Here is a 22151-nt window from a genome sequence, read left to right on the forward strand (position 1 = left end):
AAGGTCATGAGGAAGGAGGCTCGGCATACGCAAAGGCGGGATCGAGCCTCAGGAGTCCCCCTGGAAATTCTCGAGCATCTACCCCCAAAACCAGAGTCTGCCTACTTTCTGCTTTGTGCTTTCACCTACACCTCTGACTTTACGGGGGGCTGTCCCCCACTACCTCTCTCTGAAAAAAAGAGTTAGCTTACAGCTCCAGTTAATAATTCCTGGGTGTGACAGTGTTTAACCTACAAACTCCTTTGGAAATCCTCTAGCCTGCCTGAATAGGTTTTTCCGGCCACATGTGATTGTTCAAAGCCTCCCAACTGTGAGAGGCAGGAGATGTTCTAAACTGCCTAAACACAGATTCCTTTGAGTAGTTAAAAGATTAATTAGAAATTGTATTGGTGAAGGGTTTTTTCACTTGTTGAGCCAGTTTGCTGCTAAGTCTCCATACTCCTTACCTACTGTGTCCTTGGCAGTGTATTGATTGATATAATGGGTGTATAGAAATGTAAAGTGCAGCTTTGTCCAATGCTTTTTTGGAGGCTGGTGCCTGACTTTGGAATAATCACCTTTAGAGAAAAATAAGTTTCTTAAAATGTTAACAGGCCTCCGGGCAAGAAGATGATGTCAATCACCTGAACTTTTGCATATGATAAGTTTGAAAGCCTGGCTTCGATTAGGACCAGGAACTGCTGTCCTTGCATGACTCCACCCCTTCCCCCATTATCCTCTATGTACAACTTTAGGTATAAAAACTACTTTGGAAAATAAAGTGCGGGCCTTGTTCACTGAAACTTGGTCTCCCCATGTCACTCTCTCTCCCAAATTCCAGCTGAGTGTCCATCTGGAGCGCGGATGTCCTCTGAGACCATTTATTTGCCTGGGCTTCTAAGACCCACTCGAGAAGGTGTCTAAGGTGGGGCACCTTCCGCTATTCGAGAGGGCGCCTGCGGCCTCCGTGGTCAGAGCTAACCTGGTGTCACGGGTTATATTGATTTTCCGCGTAAACCAAGCCACTCAGCTTCTTTTCTCCACTGAATTTTCCTACTGAGCTATCCTTATTTCAGCCGCTTTTCTCCACTGAATTTCCTCACTGAGCTATCCTTATTCTATTACTCTTTAAATCTTTGATAAATATTTATAAATAAATAAGTCGCCGACGCCGTCCCCGCTTCGAATACCCTGGATCAGCCGGCATGAACCTACAAATACACTAAAATTGCACAGAATTAAATATATATGTGTGTGTGTATCTGTATACACACTTAAGTACATGTAAAACTGAGGTGAAATCTAAATAAGCTTGGTAGCTTGCATCAATGTCAGTATTTTTATTGATATTGTAGGATAGTTGTGTAAGACATTATCTCCAAATGATAGTCATAGTTCCCAGTAATCATGTATGGATATAAGAGTTGAACCACAAAGAAGGCTAAGTGCTGAATAATGATGCTTTTGAACTGTGGTGTTGGAGAAGACTCTTGAGAGTCCCTTGGACTGCAATGAGATCCAACCAGTCCATCCTGAAGGAAATCAGTCCTGAATATTCATTGGAAGGACTGATGCTGAAGCTGATGCTCCAATACTTTGGCCACATGATGCAAAGAGCCAACTCATTGGAAAAGACCCTGATGCTGGGAAAGACTGAAGGCAGGAAGAGAAGCTGACGACAGAGGATGAGATAGTTGGATGGCATCACTGACCCAATGGACATAAGTTTGAGTAAACCCCGGGAGTTGTGAAGGACAGGAAAACCAAGCGTGCTGCAGTCCACAGGGTTGCAGAGAGCTGACATGACTAAGCAACTGAACAACAAAATCACTGGGGAAGACTGGAAAGAGGTTGCATTAGCTCTATCAGTAGGATTTCTTGGAACTGCACGTGACTCTACGAAGATCTTTGAAGTCAATCAGCCAAGGTTTGATGTTCTGGTAACTTTTTGCAGATTGTTGTTGTTCAGTTGCTAAGTTGTATCTGACTCTTTGCAACCCCATGGACTATAGGACACCAAGCTTCCCTGTCCTTCACTATCTCCCAGAGTTTGCTCAAATTCATGTCCATTGAGTCCGTGATGCTATCTAACCATCTCATCTTCTGCCACCTTTTGCCTTCAATCCCAGCATCAGGGTCATTTCTAATGAGTCAGTTCTTCACATCAGATGGCCAAAGTATTGGAGCTTCAGCTTCAGCATCAATTCTTCCAATGAATAATCAGAATTGATTTCATTTAGAATTGACTAGTTTGATCTCCTTGCTGTCCAAGGGATTCTCAAGAGTTTTCTCCAGCACCACAATTCAGAAGCATCAGTTCTTCAAGGCTCAACCTTCTTTATGGTCCAACTCTCACATCCATACATGACTACTGGAAAAACCATAGCTTTGGCTATATGTACTTTTGTTGGCCAAGTGATGTTTCTGGTTTTTAATATGCTGTCTAGGTTTCTCATAGCTTTCTTTCCAAAGAACAAATGTCTGTTAATTTCATGGCTGTAGTCACTGTCCACAGTGATTTTGGAGACCAAGAAAAGAAATTCTGTCACTGTTTCCACTTTTTCCCCTTCTATTTGCCATGAAGTGATGAGACTGGATAATCTTAGTTCTTTGAATGTTGAGCTTTAAGCCAGCTGGTAAACTCCCTCAATCCTCAGCTTCCCCATACACCAAGTGGAGATATTCATAGTTCCTAGGGTTATAGTAAGGATGGAGTCACTGAGCCTAGTGTCTCCAGATACATAAATTTTCAACAAATGTCACTTTAAGGAAAGTTACAATTGTTACAAATAAGAAGAGGGGGTGTTAAGGAGATAAACTGATTTGTCCTAGGTTGGCCTGAAAGGAGCCAAGATTCCAGTCCCTGAAGCTGGGTTCTGTTCGGTCAGAGGGGAGAGAGGATCAAAAGTGGGAAATCTGGGGGTGGACGCACTGGTTTTCTCCGCCTGACATTGTGCTTGAGTGTGTTGGGAGAGGGGAGAATTAGGAACCTTGAAGAGGTGCATTTGGAGACAAAAGAGGAAGGGGTCAGAGAGCAGACACCAAAAAAAAAAAAAAAAAAAATGCTGAGAAAATCAAAGGGCCGCTGGGCAACAATAGTTTGGGGGCTATTGTGTTCTGGCCCAGATCCTCTGGCTAGGTCTGAATGGAGTTCCCCAGCCGTGTCCTCCTCTCCCAACAGGGTGCAAGCAGAGGTCAACTGGGTTCAAGGACGTGACAGCTGCTCTGGACATGAAACGCACTGCACAAATATTTGTTCTTGTTGCTGTTGATGATGATAATGATGACATGACGATTTTTGTAACTGTTGATTGAAAGAACTCTTGGCATCATTTGCATTTTTCACTGCCCTCGCTGGCCCAAATCTAGGCAACTTGTTGTCAGTCTCCAGGTGCCTAATGCTGGTGGGGCTCAAGGTCTGGTCTTTCAAAACCAGAAGTGACCACCAAAGCCCTCTAGGTCCTTGCCACTCAAAGTTGATCCAAAGATTGGCAGAAGCAATGGCATCACCTGGGAGTTTGTTAGAAACACCCGCCCGAGATTGCTTTGAACAGCAGCAGCCTGGGTTTTAACAGCAACCTCAGATGACGTGCCTGAGCACCACTTCTCTACTCCAGGCTGCTGATTTATTGCCGGAAACAAAGGCACAGAGAGGGTGAGGGACTGCCCCAAATCCCAACATGTTTGCACCAGAGTCAGCGCCAGAACCCAGGTTTGAGGACTCCCAGACAGCTGCTTTTAGCTAGAAGCCTCTGGTTAAGATGGATGGAAGTGGAATGGGGCTGAGCCTCCCAAGTAAAGAGAAAAGTTCTCTGTCTTCTCTCCTGAAAGCTGTCCTGGTAGGAAAACAAGGCCCCTCGGTGACCTCACTGAGCTTGGGCCTTGGGTACAGATAGCAAAGTCTACCCAGCTTGCAGACATGAAAAAACCCTCCCCTTCCCAAGAAGCTGGTACAGAAACATCACAGGAGCTGGGCTGTTTCCGGGATGGACCACTTCCTCTCTTTGGGCCTCGGTCTCCTCATTTGGAATCAGAGCTCTCCTCTGACAATAGTGATGATGCACCTGAACTGCCTGGTACTGGGTCCTCTGTAAAGAGTCACACATGCTTCCAAGCCTGGGGCTCACAAGACACAGGAAGGTCATTCAGTGTCTGCTAAGGATACAAGGGAAAGTGGGAGGCAGTGGGAAGACTGCACCCAGAAAAAAACAGAGAATCACAAGCCGGCACTGTTGGAAACATTTCTTGGGCCCCACTTGCCAAAGCCAACCTTTGGAGATTTCCCTTCCCCTGGTGTTCATTTGGGTGACACCAACTGCTTCTCCCATGAACCGTATCAGTTGAAGAATGACAACACTTAAAATAGGCATCAAGTTAGAAACCTACCATTCCATCTTCACTTCCCAGAAGAGGAACCTGAGACCCAGAGAGGGGCAGAGGCCTCCCAGGGGACACACAGCATTAGCAGTAACATCCAGACTCTCCGCCCCTTTGTCTGCAACCCTTCCTATCTCATATCCTCCCCACTCCTCTTCTAAGACTAAAGTCACAATTCAGTATTGACTGACAACGTGTCCTCCCTCTATCGGAGGTAGGAAGGTGGTTGAGACTTGATTATGGTTAGTTCCTGATGTGCGGAAGCTCACTGCATAGCAGGGGCTTAGTCAGAGGAGACTCTGCTTACTTCAACGTCACAATCATGAGCTTTCCTGGTGGCTCAATGGTAAAGCATCCACCTGCCGATGCAGGAGATACGGATTCCATCCCTGATTCAGGAAGATCTCACATGCTGCAAAGCAACTAAGTCTCTGCCACCACAACTATTGAGCTGCACTCTAGAGCCCAGAGTAGCCAATACTGAGCCCACATGCTGCAACTGCTAAAGCCTGGGTCCTCTAGATCCTGGGTTCCACAACAAGAGAAGCCACTAGAATGAGAACACTGAGCACCCCGACCACAGTAGCCCCTGCTTTCCACAACTAGAGAAAAACCTGCACAGCAATCATGAGCCAACACAGGCAAAATTAAAGAAAGAAAAAAAATTTTTTTAAGTCACAACAATGGAAGGATGGGAGATGGTTCCCCCCACCCCCATCCCTGTGATGTGTGGGGTGGGACTGGAGTGGGCAGGGTATGAAGGGGGTGGGACCATTCTAGGGGGTGGGTACCCTAGGGAAGAGCAGTCAGCTCTCAGGGTTGAAGGACAGCTTTCCAACAATGATGTTGGAGGATTTAGCAAAGTTTCAGGACACAAAATCAATACACAGAAATCACTTGCATTTCTATATACTAACAATGAAAGATCAGAAAGAGAAATTAAGGACTCAATCCCATTCACCATTGCAACATAAAGAATTAAATATCTAGGAATAAACTTACCTAAGGAGACAAAAGAACCATACACAGAAAATTATAAGAAACTAATGAAAGAAATCAAAGATGACATAAACAGATGGAGAGATACTCCATGTTCCTGTGTAGGAAGAATCGATATTGTGAGTAAATGACTATACTACCAAATGCAGTCTATAGATTCAATGCAATCCCTATCAAATTACCAATGAAATTTTTCACAGAACTAGAACAAAAAATTTCACAATTCATACAGAAGCACAAAAGACCCTAAATAGCCAAAGTATTCTTGATAAAGAAGAATGGAGCTGGAGGAATCAACCTTCCTGACTTCAGATTATACTACTAAGCTACAGTCATCAAGAAAGTATGGTACTGGCACAAAAAGCAGAAATATAGACCAATGGAATAAGATAGAAAGCCCAGAAATAAACCCATGCACCTATGGGTACCTTATTTTTGACAAAGGAGGCAAGAGTATATATAATGGGGCAAAGACAGCCTCTTCAATAAATGGTGCTGGGAAAACTGGCCAGTTAAATGTAAAAGAATGAAATTAGAACACTTCCTAACACCATACATAAAGATAAAATGGGTTAAAGACCTAAATGTAAGACCAGAAACTATAAAACTCTTACAGGAAAACATAGGCAGAACACTCAGTGACATAAATCAAAGCACGATCCTCTATGACCCACCTCCTAGAGTAACGGAAATAAAAACAAAAGTAAACAAGTAGGACCTGATTAAACTTAAAAGCTTTTGCACAGCAAAGGAAACTATAAGGAAGGTGAAAAGACAACCCTCAGAATGGGAGGAAAGAATAGCAAATGAAACAACTGACAAAGGATTAATTTCCAAAATATACAAGCAACTCATACAACTCAATGTCAGAAAAACAAACAACCCAATCAAAAGTGGGAAAAAGACCTAAACAGATGTTTCTCCAAAGAAGACATACAGATGGCTAACAAACACATGAAAAGATGCTCAACATCGCTCATTATTAGAGAAATGCAAATCAAAACTACAATGAGATATCACCTCACACCAGTCAGAATGGCCATCATCAAAAAGTCTACAAACAATAAATGCTGGAGAGGGTGTGGAGAGAAGGGAATGCTCTTGCACTGTTGGTGGGAATGTAAATTGATACAGCCACTATGGAAGATGGTATGGAGATTCCTTAAAAAACTAGGAACAAAACCACCATATGATCCAGCAATCCCACTCTTAGGCATATACCCTGAAGAAACCAAAGTTGAGAAAGCCACATGTATCCCATTGTTCATTGCAGCACTATTTACAATAGCTAGAACATGGAAGCAACCTAGATGCCCATCAACAGTTGAATGGATAAAGAAGTTGTGGTACCTATACACAATGGAACATTACTCTGCCATAAAAAGGAACACTTTTGAGTCAGTTCTGATGAGGTGGATGAACCTAGAACCTATTATACAGAGTGAAGTGAGTCAAAAAGAGAAAGATAAACATTGTATTCTAACACATATATATGGAGTCTAGAAAAATGGCACTGAAGAATTTATTTACAGGGCAGCAGTAGAGAAACAGACATAGAGAACAGATTTATGGACATGGGGAGAGGGGAGAGTGTGAGATGTATGCAAAGAGTAACATGGAAACTTACCATATGTAAAATAGATAGTCAACGGGAATTTGCTGTATGGCTCAGGAAACTCAAACAGGGGCTCTGCATCAACCTAGAGGGGTGGGATGGGGCGGGAGATGGGAGGGAGGTTCAGCGGGGAGGGGATATATGTCTACCTATGGCTGATTCATGTTGATGTTTGGCAGAAAACAACAAAATTCTGTAAAGCAATTATCCTTCAATTAAAAAGTAAATTAAAAAGAAAAAAAAGTTGCAACAGTGCAAGGATGGGAGGCGGTTCCCCCCACCCCCACCCCCTGCAACGTGTGGGGTGGGACTGGAATGAGCAGGGCATCCAGCGGGTGGGACCTTTCTAGGGGGTGGGTACCCTAGGGAAGAGCAGTCAGCTCTCAAGGTTGGAGGACAGCTTTCCAACAAAAATGTTGGAGACCTGGAAAAGTAATTTTTGGCTCCACCTTGAGAAAAGCAAGCGGCAAAGTCAAAACCAATAAATATTTAATTAAAGGTCTGTAGAAGGTAGCGCGGTGTCAACATCATTAAGTTGCTAAATTAATTATTCCTAAAAATTTCACTACATGTGAAAATGATTTCAGTTTTCTCACTTTGCAAGAATGTCCCAGCTCACCCAATCAGTCCTAAGAAGTGGCAGCCTTTATAAATTAGGGCCTTGAAACCAAGTAAAGCAAAATTAAAATTATTAAAAAATTCTTTCAAAGTTTTTATCACAATAAAGCTCTGCATAATGTGTGGGATGTTGCTTTTTTTAAGAGTTTGCTATGATGAGGGTTGAGACATCCAAAACAGGGGTACTTAAGGGCCTGCATACTTTGGAATGTTAACTGGCTCAGGGCTGGTGGCAGACTAGGCTGCCACAAATCCTTGGGCAAGTCACTTGGCAACTCTGAGCTTCTGAAACATTCAGGGGAGTCAGAAACCCCAACATTGGGAGCCTGTTGTGAGAATTCATGTCAGGCAGTAGAGAGATATGGATACTAGCTGGGAAGCAAAATTTAAACAGGTGGCAAAATAGCTTAGTATCCAAGATAATATTTTAGTGCAATATACTTTTTAACTGTGGTGTTGGAGAAGACTCTTGAGAGTCCCTTGGACAGCAAGGAGATCCAACCAGTCCATCCTAAAGGAAATCAGTCCTGAATATTCACTAGAAGGACTGATGCTGAAGCTGAAATTCTAATACTTTGGCCACCTGATGTGAAGAACTGACTCATTGGAAAAGACCCTGATGCTGGGAAAGATTGAAAGCAGGAGAAGGGGATGACAGAGGATGAAATGGTTGGATGGCATCACCGATTCAATGGACATGAGTTTGAGTAAACTTTGGGAGTTGGTGATGGACAGGGAGGTCTGGTGTGCTGCAGCCCATGGGGTCACAGAGTTGGACACGACTGAGCGACTGAACTGAACTGACTTTTTCAAAGCAAAATTAATGCACACACCAAAGAAGGCAGATAAACAAAATACTAAATATGAAAGTATGATCTTTCGGGGATACTAGGGCTGGCCATTCTTGAGGGACCATTTTAGTTTTGCTAACTGGTGGCTTTTTTGCTAACAGTTCCTTCATGCTTCGGTTCCTTTATCTGAGGGACAAGGCTAATCATCTTCCCAACTGGAGGAATTTGGAGGAGCAGAAATGGGGTGGCTCAGATGCTAAAGAATCTCCCCACAATGCGGTAGACCCCGGTTCCATTCCTGGGTCTGGAAGATCCCTGGAGGAGAGCGTGGCAACCCAGTCCAGTTTTTCTTGCCTGGAGAATCCCATGGGCAGGGGAGCCTGGCGAGCTACAGTCCATGGGGTTTCAAAGAGTCGGGTACGACTGAGCGACTAATATTCCTACTAAAGGACTTAGAACAGTGCGTGGCAGGTAAGCGCTTTAAGTCTTCACTGTTACGGTGAAAAGAAAGCGTTGCGTTCGGTGGGAACTTCACACGTCGTAGGAGAAAGCCAAGGTCACTTTGTCTCCAAAATTTGGTTTGCGCCAGGGCTGAGCAGAGGCGCGACCTTGCTGCAGTTGACAGCGGCCCATGCCGCAACTCCCGGCCCCAGGAGGCACTTGAGGGGCTCGGGGTTACCGGACCAGGCGCCGGGGAGCCGGGCGGGGGCGCGCGGGGCCGGCGCGGCCACCCGCTGGTCCTCGCCGCGCTCGCGTCTCCGCCTTTGTCCCGCTCCGCGCGGCCGGCCGCGCGCTCCTCCCAGCGCCCCGAGGCGGCCGAGAGCCCTTAGTCCGCCCAGCGGAGTCTGGGGGCGGCCCTGACACTTGATCCAGCCGCCCAGCAAGCCCTTCATTAGGCCTGGCCGCACTTCAAAGTGTGCGCGACCGTCCAGCTCCGAAGGCGAGCCCCGCGGTCTCAGAGGGCGCGGTGGCCGTTCCTGCCCTGCCGCGCCCGGGACACCGAGGGGGAGCGGGAGTCGGGGCTCGGGGTGAACGTCAGCTCCTTTGGTGAGAGGTGGGGGGACGCCTCCCCTCAAGCCGGCCAATAATGGAACGCTTCTTGTCCATTTCAGACTCTAAACGGAAATCTTCTCACGAATGTCTGAGAAAGCTTTTCCTTTGCTGAAAACAGAGATCAGATGTGGTTAATCCAGTCTTTCCTGTTTCTCCTGGCTTGAGCAAGGATGTGATTGCTGGAGTTACGGCAGCTCCCTTGCATTTATGAGGGAATAGCCCCAAATTTCACAGACAGTGACCCCATCATCATGAGCTGCTGAACCAATGCCTGTTATGACCTATCTCTAGACATTTTACTACCTGAGGAAAATACCCCTGCTCTCTGTTTAAGCTTCCCTGGTGGCTCAGAGGTTAAAGCGTCTGCCTGCAATGCGGGAGACCTAGGTTTGATCCCTGGGTCGGGAAGATCCCCTGGAGAAGGAAATGGCAACCCACTCCAGTACTCTTGCCTGGAAAATTTCACGGACAGAGGAGCTTTGTAGGCTACAGTCCATGGGGTCGCAAAGAGTCCGACACGACTGAGCAACTTCACTCACTCACTGTTTAAGCCACTATTAGGAGGGTTTTGTGTTGGCCAAGCCTTTTATAGCCATTATGCCATCTAATCTTTGTATTAATCCTATGAGAAAGTGGTTTTATTGCCATGTAAGAATTTTTTCACAAGCTCGATCTGCTAAGGCTCTGCTTTTGCAGTTCTACCCAGACTCTTGAAAAGTAGACCATAGTCCATTTGCACTCACCCCAACACAGTAAGTTGGAGTTTTAGTCTACCCAGATGTGGTCTAAGCAAGAAATTGCTTTGAGAAACAGATGTGAGCCAGAATCCACAACCTCCATCCAATAACAAGGGAGGAACTGGTGAGCTGAGCTGGAAAAAGATCTGGGGATCTTAGGGTTCTGGGGTTGCCACAGCCATTCTGAACTTGATGCAGTTTACTGGTGGATACTGGGGATGAGCAGAAGGCACGCTGAGGATTCTCTGAACATTTCTGGGACCCCGGGGGAGCCAGTCTCCTTCTCTAGACGCTCCAATGGAAGACAGGGTGGGTGGTGCTTTCAAAGCTCCCCATTAGAGTCAGTCAAATGATACAAACCTCCACTTGCTTCTGATATTATGGTCTGCTAGTTCACCATTAAGGTTGTCATTTGGGTTAACAAGCAAACATCCTGGGAGGTAAAGAAGAAGGTGAATACTATCAACCCTGCACTCCTCAGTATGGATTATTTGCTTCCATTTTGTAAGATGTAGGCAAAAAGTTCTCAAAGAAAAGAAGTTTTATTAGGGGATGTTGAATAAATGTTGTAGCATGAATATGCTTGTGTATGAATGAGCTGCATTCATAAAGCAGTGCTCAGAAACTTGTTGGTGGGCTGAGGAGCTTAACCCAGGTGTATACACACACATACACACACACAAACTCTCTAACAGGAGATGCAAAGCTTTCGAGGTCTTAGGTAGCAGAAACAAACTTCAAAAGTTCGAGAAGTGAAAACAAGGGTGCTAATGTAATAAGACTAAGTTTACCAAAGGCAGATGTCGGATGCTAAACATTTGTCCACAATTGCCTCACACGGGGGAGATGGGAAAGGCAAGGCTTAATAGCAGCAAGGATGACAAAGATGGGGATGAGGGTGGCGTGGGGGAAGGAAAGGGAGAGGGGAGGCTGGTGGTCTCCAGTTCCTGTGAATCCAGAGTAGGGCCTGGCTGCCAAAATATTAATGAGTTTCTGAGCCGCTGTAACACAAGCAGTTTTCAGAACGGGAGACCCCAGAGGCATGAGAGTCAGACCACACCTGAAGTCTATGGCTTAGTTCTGGGAAGAAACACAGGCAAAAGGTGACCAAAGGAAAAGCCACGTGACAGGAAAGGGAACTGGGGTGGCAAGCAGGGCAGAAGATGTGGCCTCAGAGAAGCCGGAAGGCTGCGGGGGGCAGCTGGAGAGCAAGGACTATGTCTGATTCAGCTCGGTATTCCCAGTGCCTGATGCAGAGCCAGAGATATGTTCATGGCTCTGTTAACAGTTCCTGAATGAACAAACTGGAGCATCCCAAAACGAAAGAGCTTTCCCATGAAGGAGAGTTCCCCATCCGTGAGAGTTTATCTGTATGAAATAGATGGTCCCTTGCTGGAGTTTTCCTAGGAGAGATCCAAGCATCCAATAAGGGCTTGGAATAGATGCTAAAGATCTATGTCCTGAGCATCTTACTCCATAAGTCTAGATATTAAAGGGCTTCCCAGGTGGCTCGGTGATAAAGAACCCACCTGCCAATGCAGGAGACCTGGGTTCGATCCTTGGGTTGGGAAGATCCCCTGGAGAAGGAAATGGCAACCCACTCCAGTATTCTTGCCTGGGAAATCCCATGGATGGAGGAGCCTGGAGGGCTATAGTCCACAGCATCACAAAGAGTCAGATGCAACTGAGTGACTAAACAACCACAAAGATATTAAAGTCCTCACCAGGTCTGCCTCTCAGACTGTATTTCTCTTTCATCAATGATTCCCAAAGAGAAGGGAGGGATGAAGAACAGAGGAGTGGCCAGTGTGAGGGCTGTCAGCTCCCTGAAACTACTCCCCTCTCTCCCCACTCTCAAGAGGAAGGCACCCCGCCCTGGCCCCACCCCCAGTGCACCCCTTCACTAAGAGCATTCATTGTGATGCATTTTTCCTGCCTCTGCCTGGTTCACGTGTAACAGCCTCTCTTCCCGGAGGTCTGGCTGCATTTGCTTTGTACCATTTTGCCATCAACACTCACACAGTGCTGCTTGAACAGTACCTGTTAGTAAACATTCATTGAATGAATGGATGTATGAATCCTGCACTCTTTAGACTTTGTTAGGGTTAGGGTTAGGGTTACTGGCATATCATTTATACAGTATTCTTAGGTAGAGTTTGTGTATACTCTTCCACTGGAGGAAAAAGGAAGGCAGATGAGGGTGGGAGGTGGGGAGACATTCTGAAGAAGTAAAAACGACCCTCTGTGGGTTTCAGAAATGTCTGGGATATGATGCCTGAAGCTGAAACATCAGGTTGCATTTACTCTGGCTGTTCTGTAAACAACTATACATTTCCTAAAAAACAAAAAACAAACAGCAAAACCTCTTGTTACTTCTTTGTAAAGAAATCGTGTGAGCATGTACCTCTGAGATTCTGGGTCTTGATAGCCTTTATTTTACTTGCTTTGGTCTCCAGCGTTTAGAAAACTTGTATATTGATCTTGTGCTGTGTGCAAGGGCTTTCACTGCTGTTCTGTTGTGGTGGTGGTGGTCCCACCCTGCAGCCTGCAAGATCCTAGTTCCCCCATCAGGGATTGAACCCTTGGAAAAGAAAAGGGCAGAGTCCTAACTACTGGTGTCTTCCCTGGTGGCTCAGACGGGAAAGTGTCTGCCTACAATGCGGGAGACTGGGTTCGATCCCTGGGTGGGGAAGATTCTCTGGAGAAGGAAATGGCAACCCACTCCAGTATTCTTGCCTGGAAAATCCCACAGATGGAGGAGCATGGTAGGCTACAGTCCATGGAGTCACAAAGAGTCAGACATGACTAAACAACTTCACTTTCACTCACTAACCACTGGAATTCCCTGTGTAAGGGTTTTTGTTTTGTTTTTTAAGTCTTTATTGAACTTGTTACAATATTGCTTCTAGTTTATGATTTGGTTTTTCATCCTTGAAGCATGTGGAATCTTAGCTCCTTGACCAGGGATGGACCCCACACCCCCTGCATTGGAAGGTGAAGTCTTAACCATTGAACCACCAGGGAAGTCCTTGTGTAAGAGTTTTTAATGAGCAAGAGGGGAAAAAGTGCTTGAAGAAATTTCAGTGGTGGTGGGAGGCGGGGAGCTCTCTATTCCCTATCACAGTTCCTGCCGCTAAAGCAGTGCCTGACCCACAGTAAAGGCTCAGTAAATACTCAGAGAATGGATAGAATCGTTACTGTCTGCTTCAGTGATAAATATCACACAAGGAGCACATTATTAATAGTACTAGTTCATCCACCAACACCAGAATGGTTAAGTGTGATTCTGATGTTAAACACAAAGAAATAAGATGAAGGAACTAGTCAGTGGTGGTAACTGAATATTTGGATTCAGAACAAGCCATGCATGGGTGTTACCTGCCACCTGCCCAATCTGTTCTTCCCCTAGTTATTCTTGGATCCAGATCTCTGGCTACCTTTTTCAATGCTTTTGAAGACAAGGTAGGATTTAAGTATTAAGCGGGTGGGTGGATAAAGAGTAAGCTAAATGACAGATGGAAGATGGACAGTGAAATTGATGGGTGAATAGTCAACTGCACACAAAGGCTCCTTCTCTGTCTGTACCTATAGTATTGGCCTGGCAATTTTAGTCTGGCAACACATCCTAACCAAATAGATTGGCCTCTAACTCTTCCCTGCCAGTTCTATGCCCCACCCGGGGTTGCAAACCCCCTGAAGTCTTGAAAGTGGAGCACACTTCACTACAGTTTTTGCCAGACCTCATTAATTCAGGAAGATGATACTCCAGCCAGTGGAAAGATACTGAGTGCATGCAAAAACTCCTTAATTGTGGGTTTCCTTTTGCTGTCTGCTCCCTTAATAAATTTGGAAAGTATTTTATGGAAATTATATTCTTTGAGTGGAGCCCTCACATTTTCCAGCTCCACAAGCTAGAGCAGAGATGGGGCAGAGCTGGATGGAGGAAAACAACTGCCTGGGAAAAATACTGCTGCCCAAGGAGATGCTTATTGTCACTGCATCTGCTTTTCAACTCTAAATCAAATTCCTCTTAGGGAAGCTGTATGTAAAGGTGAACTTTGGGGATGCCCATGTGAAGGGGGAGCCAGAAATTTGATGGGCAGGCAACAGAATGGTGGTGAGGCACCTGGAATAACTCCAAGGACAGAAAGTATTGTATAAAGTAAGCCTGGAGATGCCTGGGATGAGATTGAGTGACTTAAGGAGGATGTGCGGGTGAGAGTGAGTGAAGTGGAGAAAAGAGAGGATGTTGGTCCAGCCAACAAGGCAGAGCTAGAAGGGTGGCCTCGTGGGAAAGTCTGGCCAGGCCAGGAGCCCAGGGGGAGAGATAGCTCCTAAATTGTTTTGAATCCACTTCTGGTCTCAAAGCCAGAGTTCCTGCAGCTGCTCTGTACTTCCGCCTGTCTGGCCCCTACAGGCATTTCCGGCATAACTGCTCTCTCCGTGGGTGGCATTTCAGACTGTGGATCTGGGCTCTTTGGGTTTCACTTCTGCTCTTTACTTACTAGCTGTGTGACTTTAAGCAAGTGTCTTAACCATTCTGTACCTTGATTTTTCCTATCTATAAAATGGGAATGATAAGAATAAGTAAGCTAGTAAGTGGTACGTTAAGGATTTGCTCTCATCACTGGCATCGTGATCATCCTCTGTCTCTGTTAATTCCCTGGATCTGGAAGATCCTCTGAAGAAGGAAACCTATTCCAATATTCTTGCCTGGGAAATCCATGGACAGAGGAGCCTGGTGGGCTATAGTCCAAGGGGTCACAAAAGAGTCAGGCATAACTTAGCAAGTGAAAGAACAACAAATCTCTGTTCATGGCAATGAGGAAGGTCAGTTTATCTACTTGTGGGGAATAGATGTCCCATTCCACTCTCATCCCGCATTTCCTGGAACCTACACTCTCCAAGGCCAAGACAAATGAAGGCACTACCACTCAAGGTGGAAGAGGAGGGAGACCTGAGGTAGAGAAGGAAGTGGCAGAGCTCATGCCAGAGGCGCAAATGAAACGTTTGCCTGTCATTTACATGGTTCCCCGCCCCCAGTGGGGCAGAGGAGACATCCCTTAAGTCCTTGCATGGGCCCCAGAAGCAAAGATGAATGACAGCCTTAGAAGAGGAAGGACCCCGGGGGACCTCCAGGGCCTCAATAGACCAAGGAGTCAGAGAGGGAAGAACAGAAGGGTCTGAGGGGAGGAGGTCTCTCTGCAGACCTGAGAGGGCAGCCATCAAAGCGGAGGTCCCGCTGGCTATGGTGGGCTGGATTCACACTGGGAAAAACAGCTGCCACTGCCTCTCCTCCTTCAGCCAGGCCCGTAGGGGTGAGAACCTGGTGTGGAAGATGATGTGAGCATCATCTGTTCAGTGATGGAAACCATGACTCTTCTTTCTACAGTGGGGGGATGGAAGGCCAGTCCTGGCTTCTTCATAAACTGCCGAGTCCTGGGGGTCTGTCAGGACGCATCTAACATGTGAAAGTCCTTTGGTTGTAATTAAGGACTTCATAAGTTGAATTAGTGGATTATTATAATGAATTTGACATTTCTGACATAACACTCTGGAGTGTATAGGGATGTATGTGATAACTGTTCAGTAATTGACTGATACAGGTTCTTTCTTAAAAACCTCTTCCTGATTATAGCCACTTGACTTTAAATCCCTTAAAACACAAACTTAACCCATCACAGGTTTTTTTGGGAAATAACTCAAAACTACTTCAACATTGATGCTCACAGTGAGACTTTCATGTTCAAATTTTAACTTGGAATTGTAATTTGCCTGCCCTTTTAATGAGCTATTATTAAAACCAGTGGCTGACTTAAAGGCTTCCTAAATTAACACTGAGAAACTTGGCTTTCCTAGTTGGGTTTGGGGAGAGTTCCAGCAGTGTGGCCCATTCCTGGTTATTGATAACTTATGGAATCCTGCTGGGTTGGCCTGCCTTATGCCTACAAAGCAAGGAAAGGTGAAGACAAGTAATAATGGAGACCTAAAAATACATCATCAGGAATAAATGTGTTGTGAGGAAATTCCAAGCTTTATTAAATGCACTTTTGGTAAAAGAAGCCCTACAGAGAATTTCTTAATAAATTTCAGAGAGGGGAGGTGTTTGGTCGCTGGAGTAGCCTACATAAGCAATTGTGGTATTTCTGGAATGTCAAAACGGCAGATTGCTGGAGGTGATCACTCAGCCTGTATCACAACTGTTTCTTAGGATAGGCTGAGGTCGAAGACAGTGGTTTCAGGTTGGCTGAGACTCCTGTTCTTGTATTAAAGGATTCTGAGGGACATGGACTCCTCAGTTTGGAAAGAGCTTGCGAGTGTAGCCATTCCTACATGGAGCTGATCTTCCCACGTGTAAAAATCTGTGGCCGGAAGAGACACTGTCCTGATATTAAACACCTTGGTAACTCGTTCCCAAGTCCAACAACACCCACAGCCAGGAAATACTTCTTGATGTTTAGCCTAAGTCCTTCATGCTTCAGTGTAAGCTCATTTCCTCTCACTCTGTCCAAAACAGAAATAGGGAACAGCTGCTCTCCATCCATTGGTTCATGCTCCTGAGGACCTTTACTTCATCCATTCCCTAAGTCTTCTCTTCTCCAGAATAAATAGTCAAACTCCCAGAAACATTCTCTGAGACTGACCCAAACCACAGTGTCCAATTACTTTCTGAGTGCTTCCTTTAATTCCAACACTGATCCAAGGTACTGTCTCGGCTTTTATTCAAACTTGAATAGTGCCCATTAGCTGGGTGATGCAGAGACTGGAAAGTAAACCAAAGCTCCTTCCAGTACTAGAAGAAGACTCGCCATGACTTCCAGTTGCCCCAACCCCATGAGCCATGAAATCTAATCCTCAACAAACTTATTACCATAATGGCTGTACTTTTATTCCAGCTTTGTGCCAGATGTTGCCTTATACATTTCATATAGATCAGTTGGGCTTCCCTGGTGGCTCAGATGGTAAAGAATCTGCCTGCAATGCAGGAGACCTGGGTTTGATCCCTGGATCAGGAAGATCCCCTGGAGAAGGGCATGGCAACCCACTCCAGTATTCCTGCCTGGAGAATCCCATGGACAAAGGAGCCTAGCAGGCTACAGTCCCTGGGGTCACAAAGAGTTGGACATGACTCTCATGCAACAATTCTGTTGGATATTTTTATCTTTATTTCCCAGATGAAGAAATAACTTCTAAAGATCTCACTACCAATAAGTGGCTGGGATTTGAACATGAGAGTGTAAGACTCAGACCCTGGACTCTTGCCACAGTACCAGGCTAAGATCTGTTTTCTGCTCCAAAGAGTCTCATCAAGACTGGGGTGACTGAAATGGCCAGAAAGGAGGACCATAAGAATATCTTCTCTACTGCCCTATTCCTGGAGCTGAGTCCCCTTTCTCACTCATGCTGATCTTCTCCTAGCCCTGGAGAATTTCATTCTTCAGACATTTCGTTTAAAACAATGAACTGTTATTGCACTTGCTACATTTAATTATAAAGATCTGTATAGTCAAAGCCACAGTTTTTCCAGTAGTCATATACATATGGGAGGCTTGGACTTTGGCTGAGCGCTGAAGAATTGATGCTTTTGAATTGTGGTGCTGGAGAAGACTCTTGAGAGTCCCTTGAACAGCAAGGAAATCCAACTGATTGATCCTAAATGAAATTAACCCTGAATATTCATTGGAAGGACTGATGCTGAAGCTCCAATACTTTGGCCACCTGATGCTGAGTCAATTCTTTGGAAAAGACCCTAATGCTGGGAAAGATTGAGGGCAGGAGGAAACGGGGCAACAAAGGGTGAGATGGTTGGATGGCATCACCAACTCAATAGACATGAGTTTGGACAAACTCTGAGAGATGGTGAAGGACAGGGAAGCCTGGCGTGCTGCAATCCATGGGGTTGCAAAGAGTCGGACACGACTTAGTGACTAAACAACAACAGAAGGTGGAGACTTCAGCTTTGTTTTTATCTTTTCAGTATCTAGCATGGTGCCATTTATTGAGAAGACACTAAAAATGTGTTCAGAATCTGCCTGAATGGATGGATGGGTGGATATAACACACACAAATCCATACTTACTAATCACCCCAATTCTCAAAAGTACTTATATGATACATATAAGTCTAGAAACACATGGGTCCCTTTGTATAAATGCCTCTCTTCTATTTCTACGTCCACCTCCAACCTCTCCACAAAGCTGATTTGGGAGCATCGAACAGTTGAGAGATAAAGAACTGAATCTCATTTTCCCCTGTAACTCAATGTGTGACCTTGGACAAGTCACTTGTTTTCTCATCTGAATTATGAGGGGAATGGCCTGGATGGTATTTGAGCCCCTTTTCTGTCCTAAATTCCCATAATTCTATGGCTATCTACCTACCTTAATCAGACTTATCTAAATAATCACAAAAAACACCACTTCATGCTGGAGAAACACAGTCATAATAGACTAAGCAAAACCAAATGCCCTTCAATATCCTGTTGTGAACTATAAAATGTCCCCTAAAATCACATTTTCCCCTTGAAACAGGATGTAAGAAAAATATTTTCCTATTAAATCCTTTTAAAGTGCAAGGGAAAGCATTTACTCTGTGATTTGCTGTCCAACTCAATAAAAAGGGGAGGATTCAGCCATGTTAATTACAGAAGATACTGTCAGAAAAGCAAAGGCAGTGGAAATTCAGGTTGGAAACCAAGATGCCACGCCAACAACACGATGCGCGAGTTTTCTGGAAGGAGCTTCCAAGTGTGTATTGAGCAGTTTATTTCTGCCATTACGTGGGGAAAACCAGTAAATGAGTTTTTATGAAGTGATTTATGAAACTCCTGGGGTGGAGGGAGGGAGAACTGGGAGGAAGTGGCACCACCATACAACCCTGTGGGGGAGAGGGGAGAGAAAGGGCTTGAACTTTGTAGCTGTTCATTACATTGCTGCAAGCTGCATCCTCTGAAATGGGTTAAGCAAAGTGGGACACTCCTTAAAAGAGGTAAAAGAGGCTAGAAGATTTCAGAGGAAATCTTGGTACTTGAGATACCTGAAAGCCTCCTGTTAGATTAGAGCTTTTAAGGGTAGAGATTCTGTTTTCCTTATTTCTGTAGTCCCTTGGAGTGTTAGGAGCAGGGCTAGAAACATTGCTCCAGAAATGGAAAAAGAAGAGGTGGATCTCTGTGTTCATCCAGGAAGACAGAAAGAGGTGTCTACTCAGCTCATAATCAGCTCTCTTTTCTGTTGGAATGAACCCCCTGCTCTGTGCTGTGCTTAGTCACTCAGTCGTGTCCGACTCTGTGACCCCATGGACTGTAGCCCGTGAGGCTCCCCTGTTCATGGGATTTCCCATGGCAAGAATACTGAAGTGGGCTGCCATTTCCTTCTCCAGGGGATCTTTCCTACCCAGGGATTGAAGCCAGGTCTCTTGCATTGCAGGCAGATTCTTTACCAACTGAGCTACCAGGAAGCCCCGTGGTAGGCAGAATTATAGCCCACCAAGGATATCCAAGTCTCAATCCCTGGAATGTGAGAGTACTTGGCAAGGGGGAACCGAGATTGCAGATGGAATTGAGGTTGTTAATCACCTGGCCTCCAGATACAGAGATTATCTCCGACTACCAGGTGAGCCCAATATAATCACACGTGTTCTTAAACATAGAATAGAGAGGAGCAGAGCTGGTGTCACAGGATAGCTTGTAAGAAAAGTGATGCAGTTGTCAGAAACCTGTTTATCTTGTGTAACTAAAATTTTATACCTGTTAATTAGCAAACCCCCTCCCCCAGCTCCTAGCAACCACTATTCTTTTCTTCCTTCTATGGGTTTGACCATGTTGTTGTTATTCTTGCTTAGTCACTAAGTCATGTCCCACTCTTTGTGACCCCATTGACTGCAAGCACACCAGGCCCCTCTGTCCATGGGATTTTCCAGGCAAGAATAGTGGAGTGGGTAGCCATTTCATCTTCCAGGGGATCCTTTCGACCAGGAGATTGAGCCTACATCCCCTGAATTGGCAGGCAGATTCTTTACCATCTGAGCCACCAGGGAAGCCCATGATTATTTTAGATACTTCATATAAGTGCAATCATGAAGTATTTATTCTTCTGTGAATGGCCTCTTTCACCTCGCATAATGTCTTCAAGTTTAATCTGTGTTGTTGTATATTGCAGGATTTCCTTCTTTTTTAAGACCGAATAATATTCCACTGTATGTATATATCATGCTCCTTTTTTGAACACACTCATCTATTAATGGATATTTAGATTGCTTCCATGTCTGAGTGCTTGCAAATAGTGCTATGAACATGGAAGTATAACTATCTCTTTGATATCCCAATTTCAATTCTTTTAGCTAAATATCCAAAATTAGAATTGTTGGATTATATGGTAGTTCTGTTTCTAATGTTGTGAGGAAACTCCGTATTGTTTTCCATAGTGACTACACCATTCTGCACACCAATCAACAGTGTACAAGGGCTCCAATTTCTCCATCATCCTGACTTCTTTAGCTAGCTTCCTTCTTAGGAACAAAAGTTTATTCTTTGAGTTTCCCACACCTAGAGTCATGGTCCTTTTTAGAGCCCCTGAGAAAAAATATTTTTTTATGAATTTCTTTAGGTCCACATCCTAAAGTGAAAACACACACTCTCCAAGTTCTCTCCTCTTGGCATTGTGAGTTCCACCATGGCATGGCCAGCCTCCCAGGGTCTGTCACTCTCATCCTCCTAATCAGGTCTTACTATTGGTTTAGTTCAGTGCTCAGTTGTGTCCGACTCTTTGCAACCCCGTGGACTACAGCATGCCAGGCTTCCCTGTCCATCGCCAACTCCTGGAGCCTACTCAAACTCATGTCCTGTTGGTTAGATCTAGGTATAACCTAACAGGTCCTTCCTCTCTGTCCTTTACCTACTGAAAGATAACACTGTAATGATGGTAAATGACGAATGCACCTTATAGACTATTTTACAAGATATCTTGATATAGGCTGTATCAGTTAGGATAAGATAATTATGCTACAGTAACAAACAACCACACATCTCCGTGGACAACAAGAGCAAAGGTTTACTTCTCACTGCCAGCACGTCCTTGGTTGGCTGTGCTCTGCGTCCTCTATACTCATGGACCCAGGCTCATGACCCAGCGGTAAGTCACAGATTGCCATGGCAGAGGGAGAAGAGAGAACAGTGTATCACACATTAACTCTTAAATTTGCTGCCCAGAACCAACACACGTCACTTTTCAAAGCTAAAAGGAATTACCTGATCATGTTAGTCATCAATAGGCCAAGGAGCTTTAATCCTCCCCTCGGAGGGACCAAGAATATGACTGAACAATAAAATAGACGGTTTCCAGTTACTGTTTATATATTAATAGCAACTGTGGCAAGTCTATGATTTCATATACACATAAAACTGGTCTCTCTGTACTGTCTTGTAGGGATTTATACTTCCAGGCATTGAGCACCCTCCATACAGCAGTAATGCCTGCTTACTAGGGTGGTAGGGCAATAAAACCAACATCTCTATAAAGGATGCAACAATCACAAAGCCTCAGTGACTGACAGCAAGTCTATTTCTCACTCACAGCACAGTTCTGTCATGACTTGGGTATGTGGATGGGCCAGATTACCCTCCTTTTGGCAGAGGCTGCATTTGATGCCTTTTATGAGAGTCCCCAAAAGATTCTAAGCTGCCTTCATCTATCCTAATTGTATGGAGGGTGCTGTTACAGGGAACTATTGATTATATTCAAGAATTTCAATATGCCTCACTGTTTTTCAAGAGAAGAGAGCCTAGTCTAATGAATGAAGCATTGTTACAAATGAAACATAATTTAGGTACCATTTCACACTCAGCAGTTTGTAATACACTTCCTCTATGCTTCTGTTCTCCCTTTTTATTCCCATCTCTCGGCTTTACGAGGTTTCAAATAATAAGTCCGTGGTCAACTGAAGTGACCTTGCTCTTTGAGGTTAGAGAAGTAAAATAAGATAATA

General features: G+C 44.9%; 1 protein-coding gene across 1 annotated transcript in view; it reads left to right on the forward strand.

Annotated features, from left to right (window-relative positions):
* Positions 1–19705: 19705 nt before the first annotated feature.
* STX18 (syntaxin 18) overlaps positions 19706–22151 on the forward strand; it is a 122346-nt gene continuing 119900 nt past the window's right edge. The window contains exon 1 of the mRNA XM_055589088.1: positions 19706–19780. Coding sequence (XP_055445063.1) covers positions 19721–19780 — 60 coding nt within the window. The 5' untranslated portion in view covers positions 19706–19720. The remainder of the gene's footprint in view (positions 19781–22151) is intronic.

The sequence above is a fragment of the Bubalus kerabau genome, chromosome 7, assembly GCF_029407905.1.
Source record: "Bubalus kerabau isolate K-KA32 ecotype Philippines breed swamp buffalo chromosome 7, PCC_UOA_SB_1v2, whole genome shotgun sequence".
In the NCBI taxonomy this organism is placed as follows: domain Eukaryota; kingdom Metazoa; phylum Chordata; class Mammalia; order Artiodactyla; family Bovidae; genus Bubalus; species Bubalus kerabau.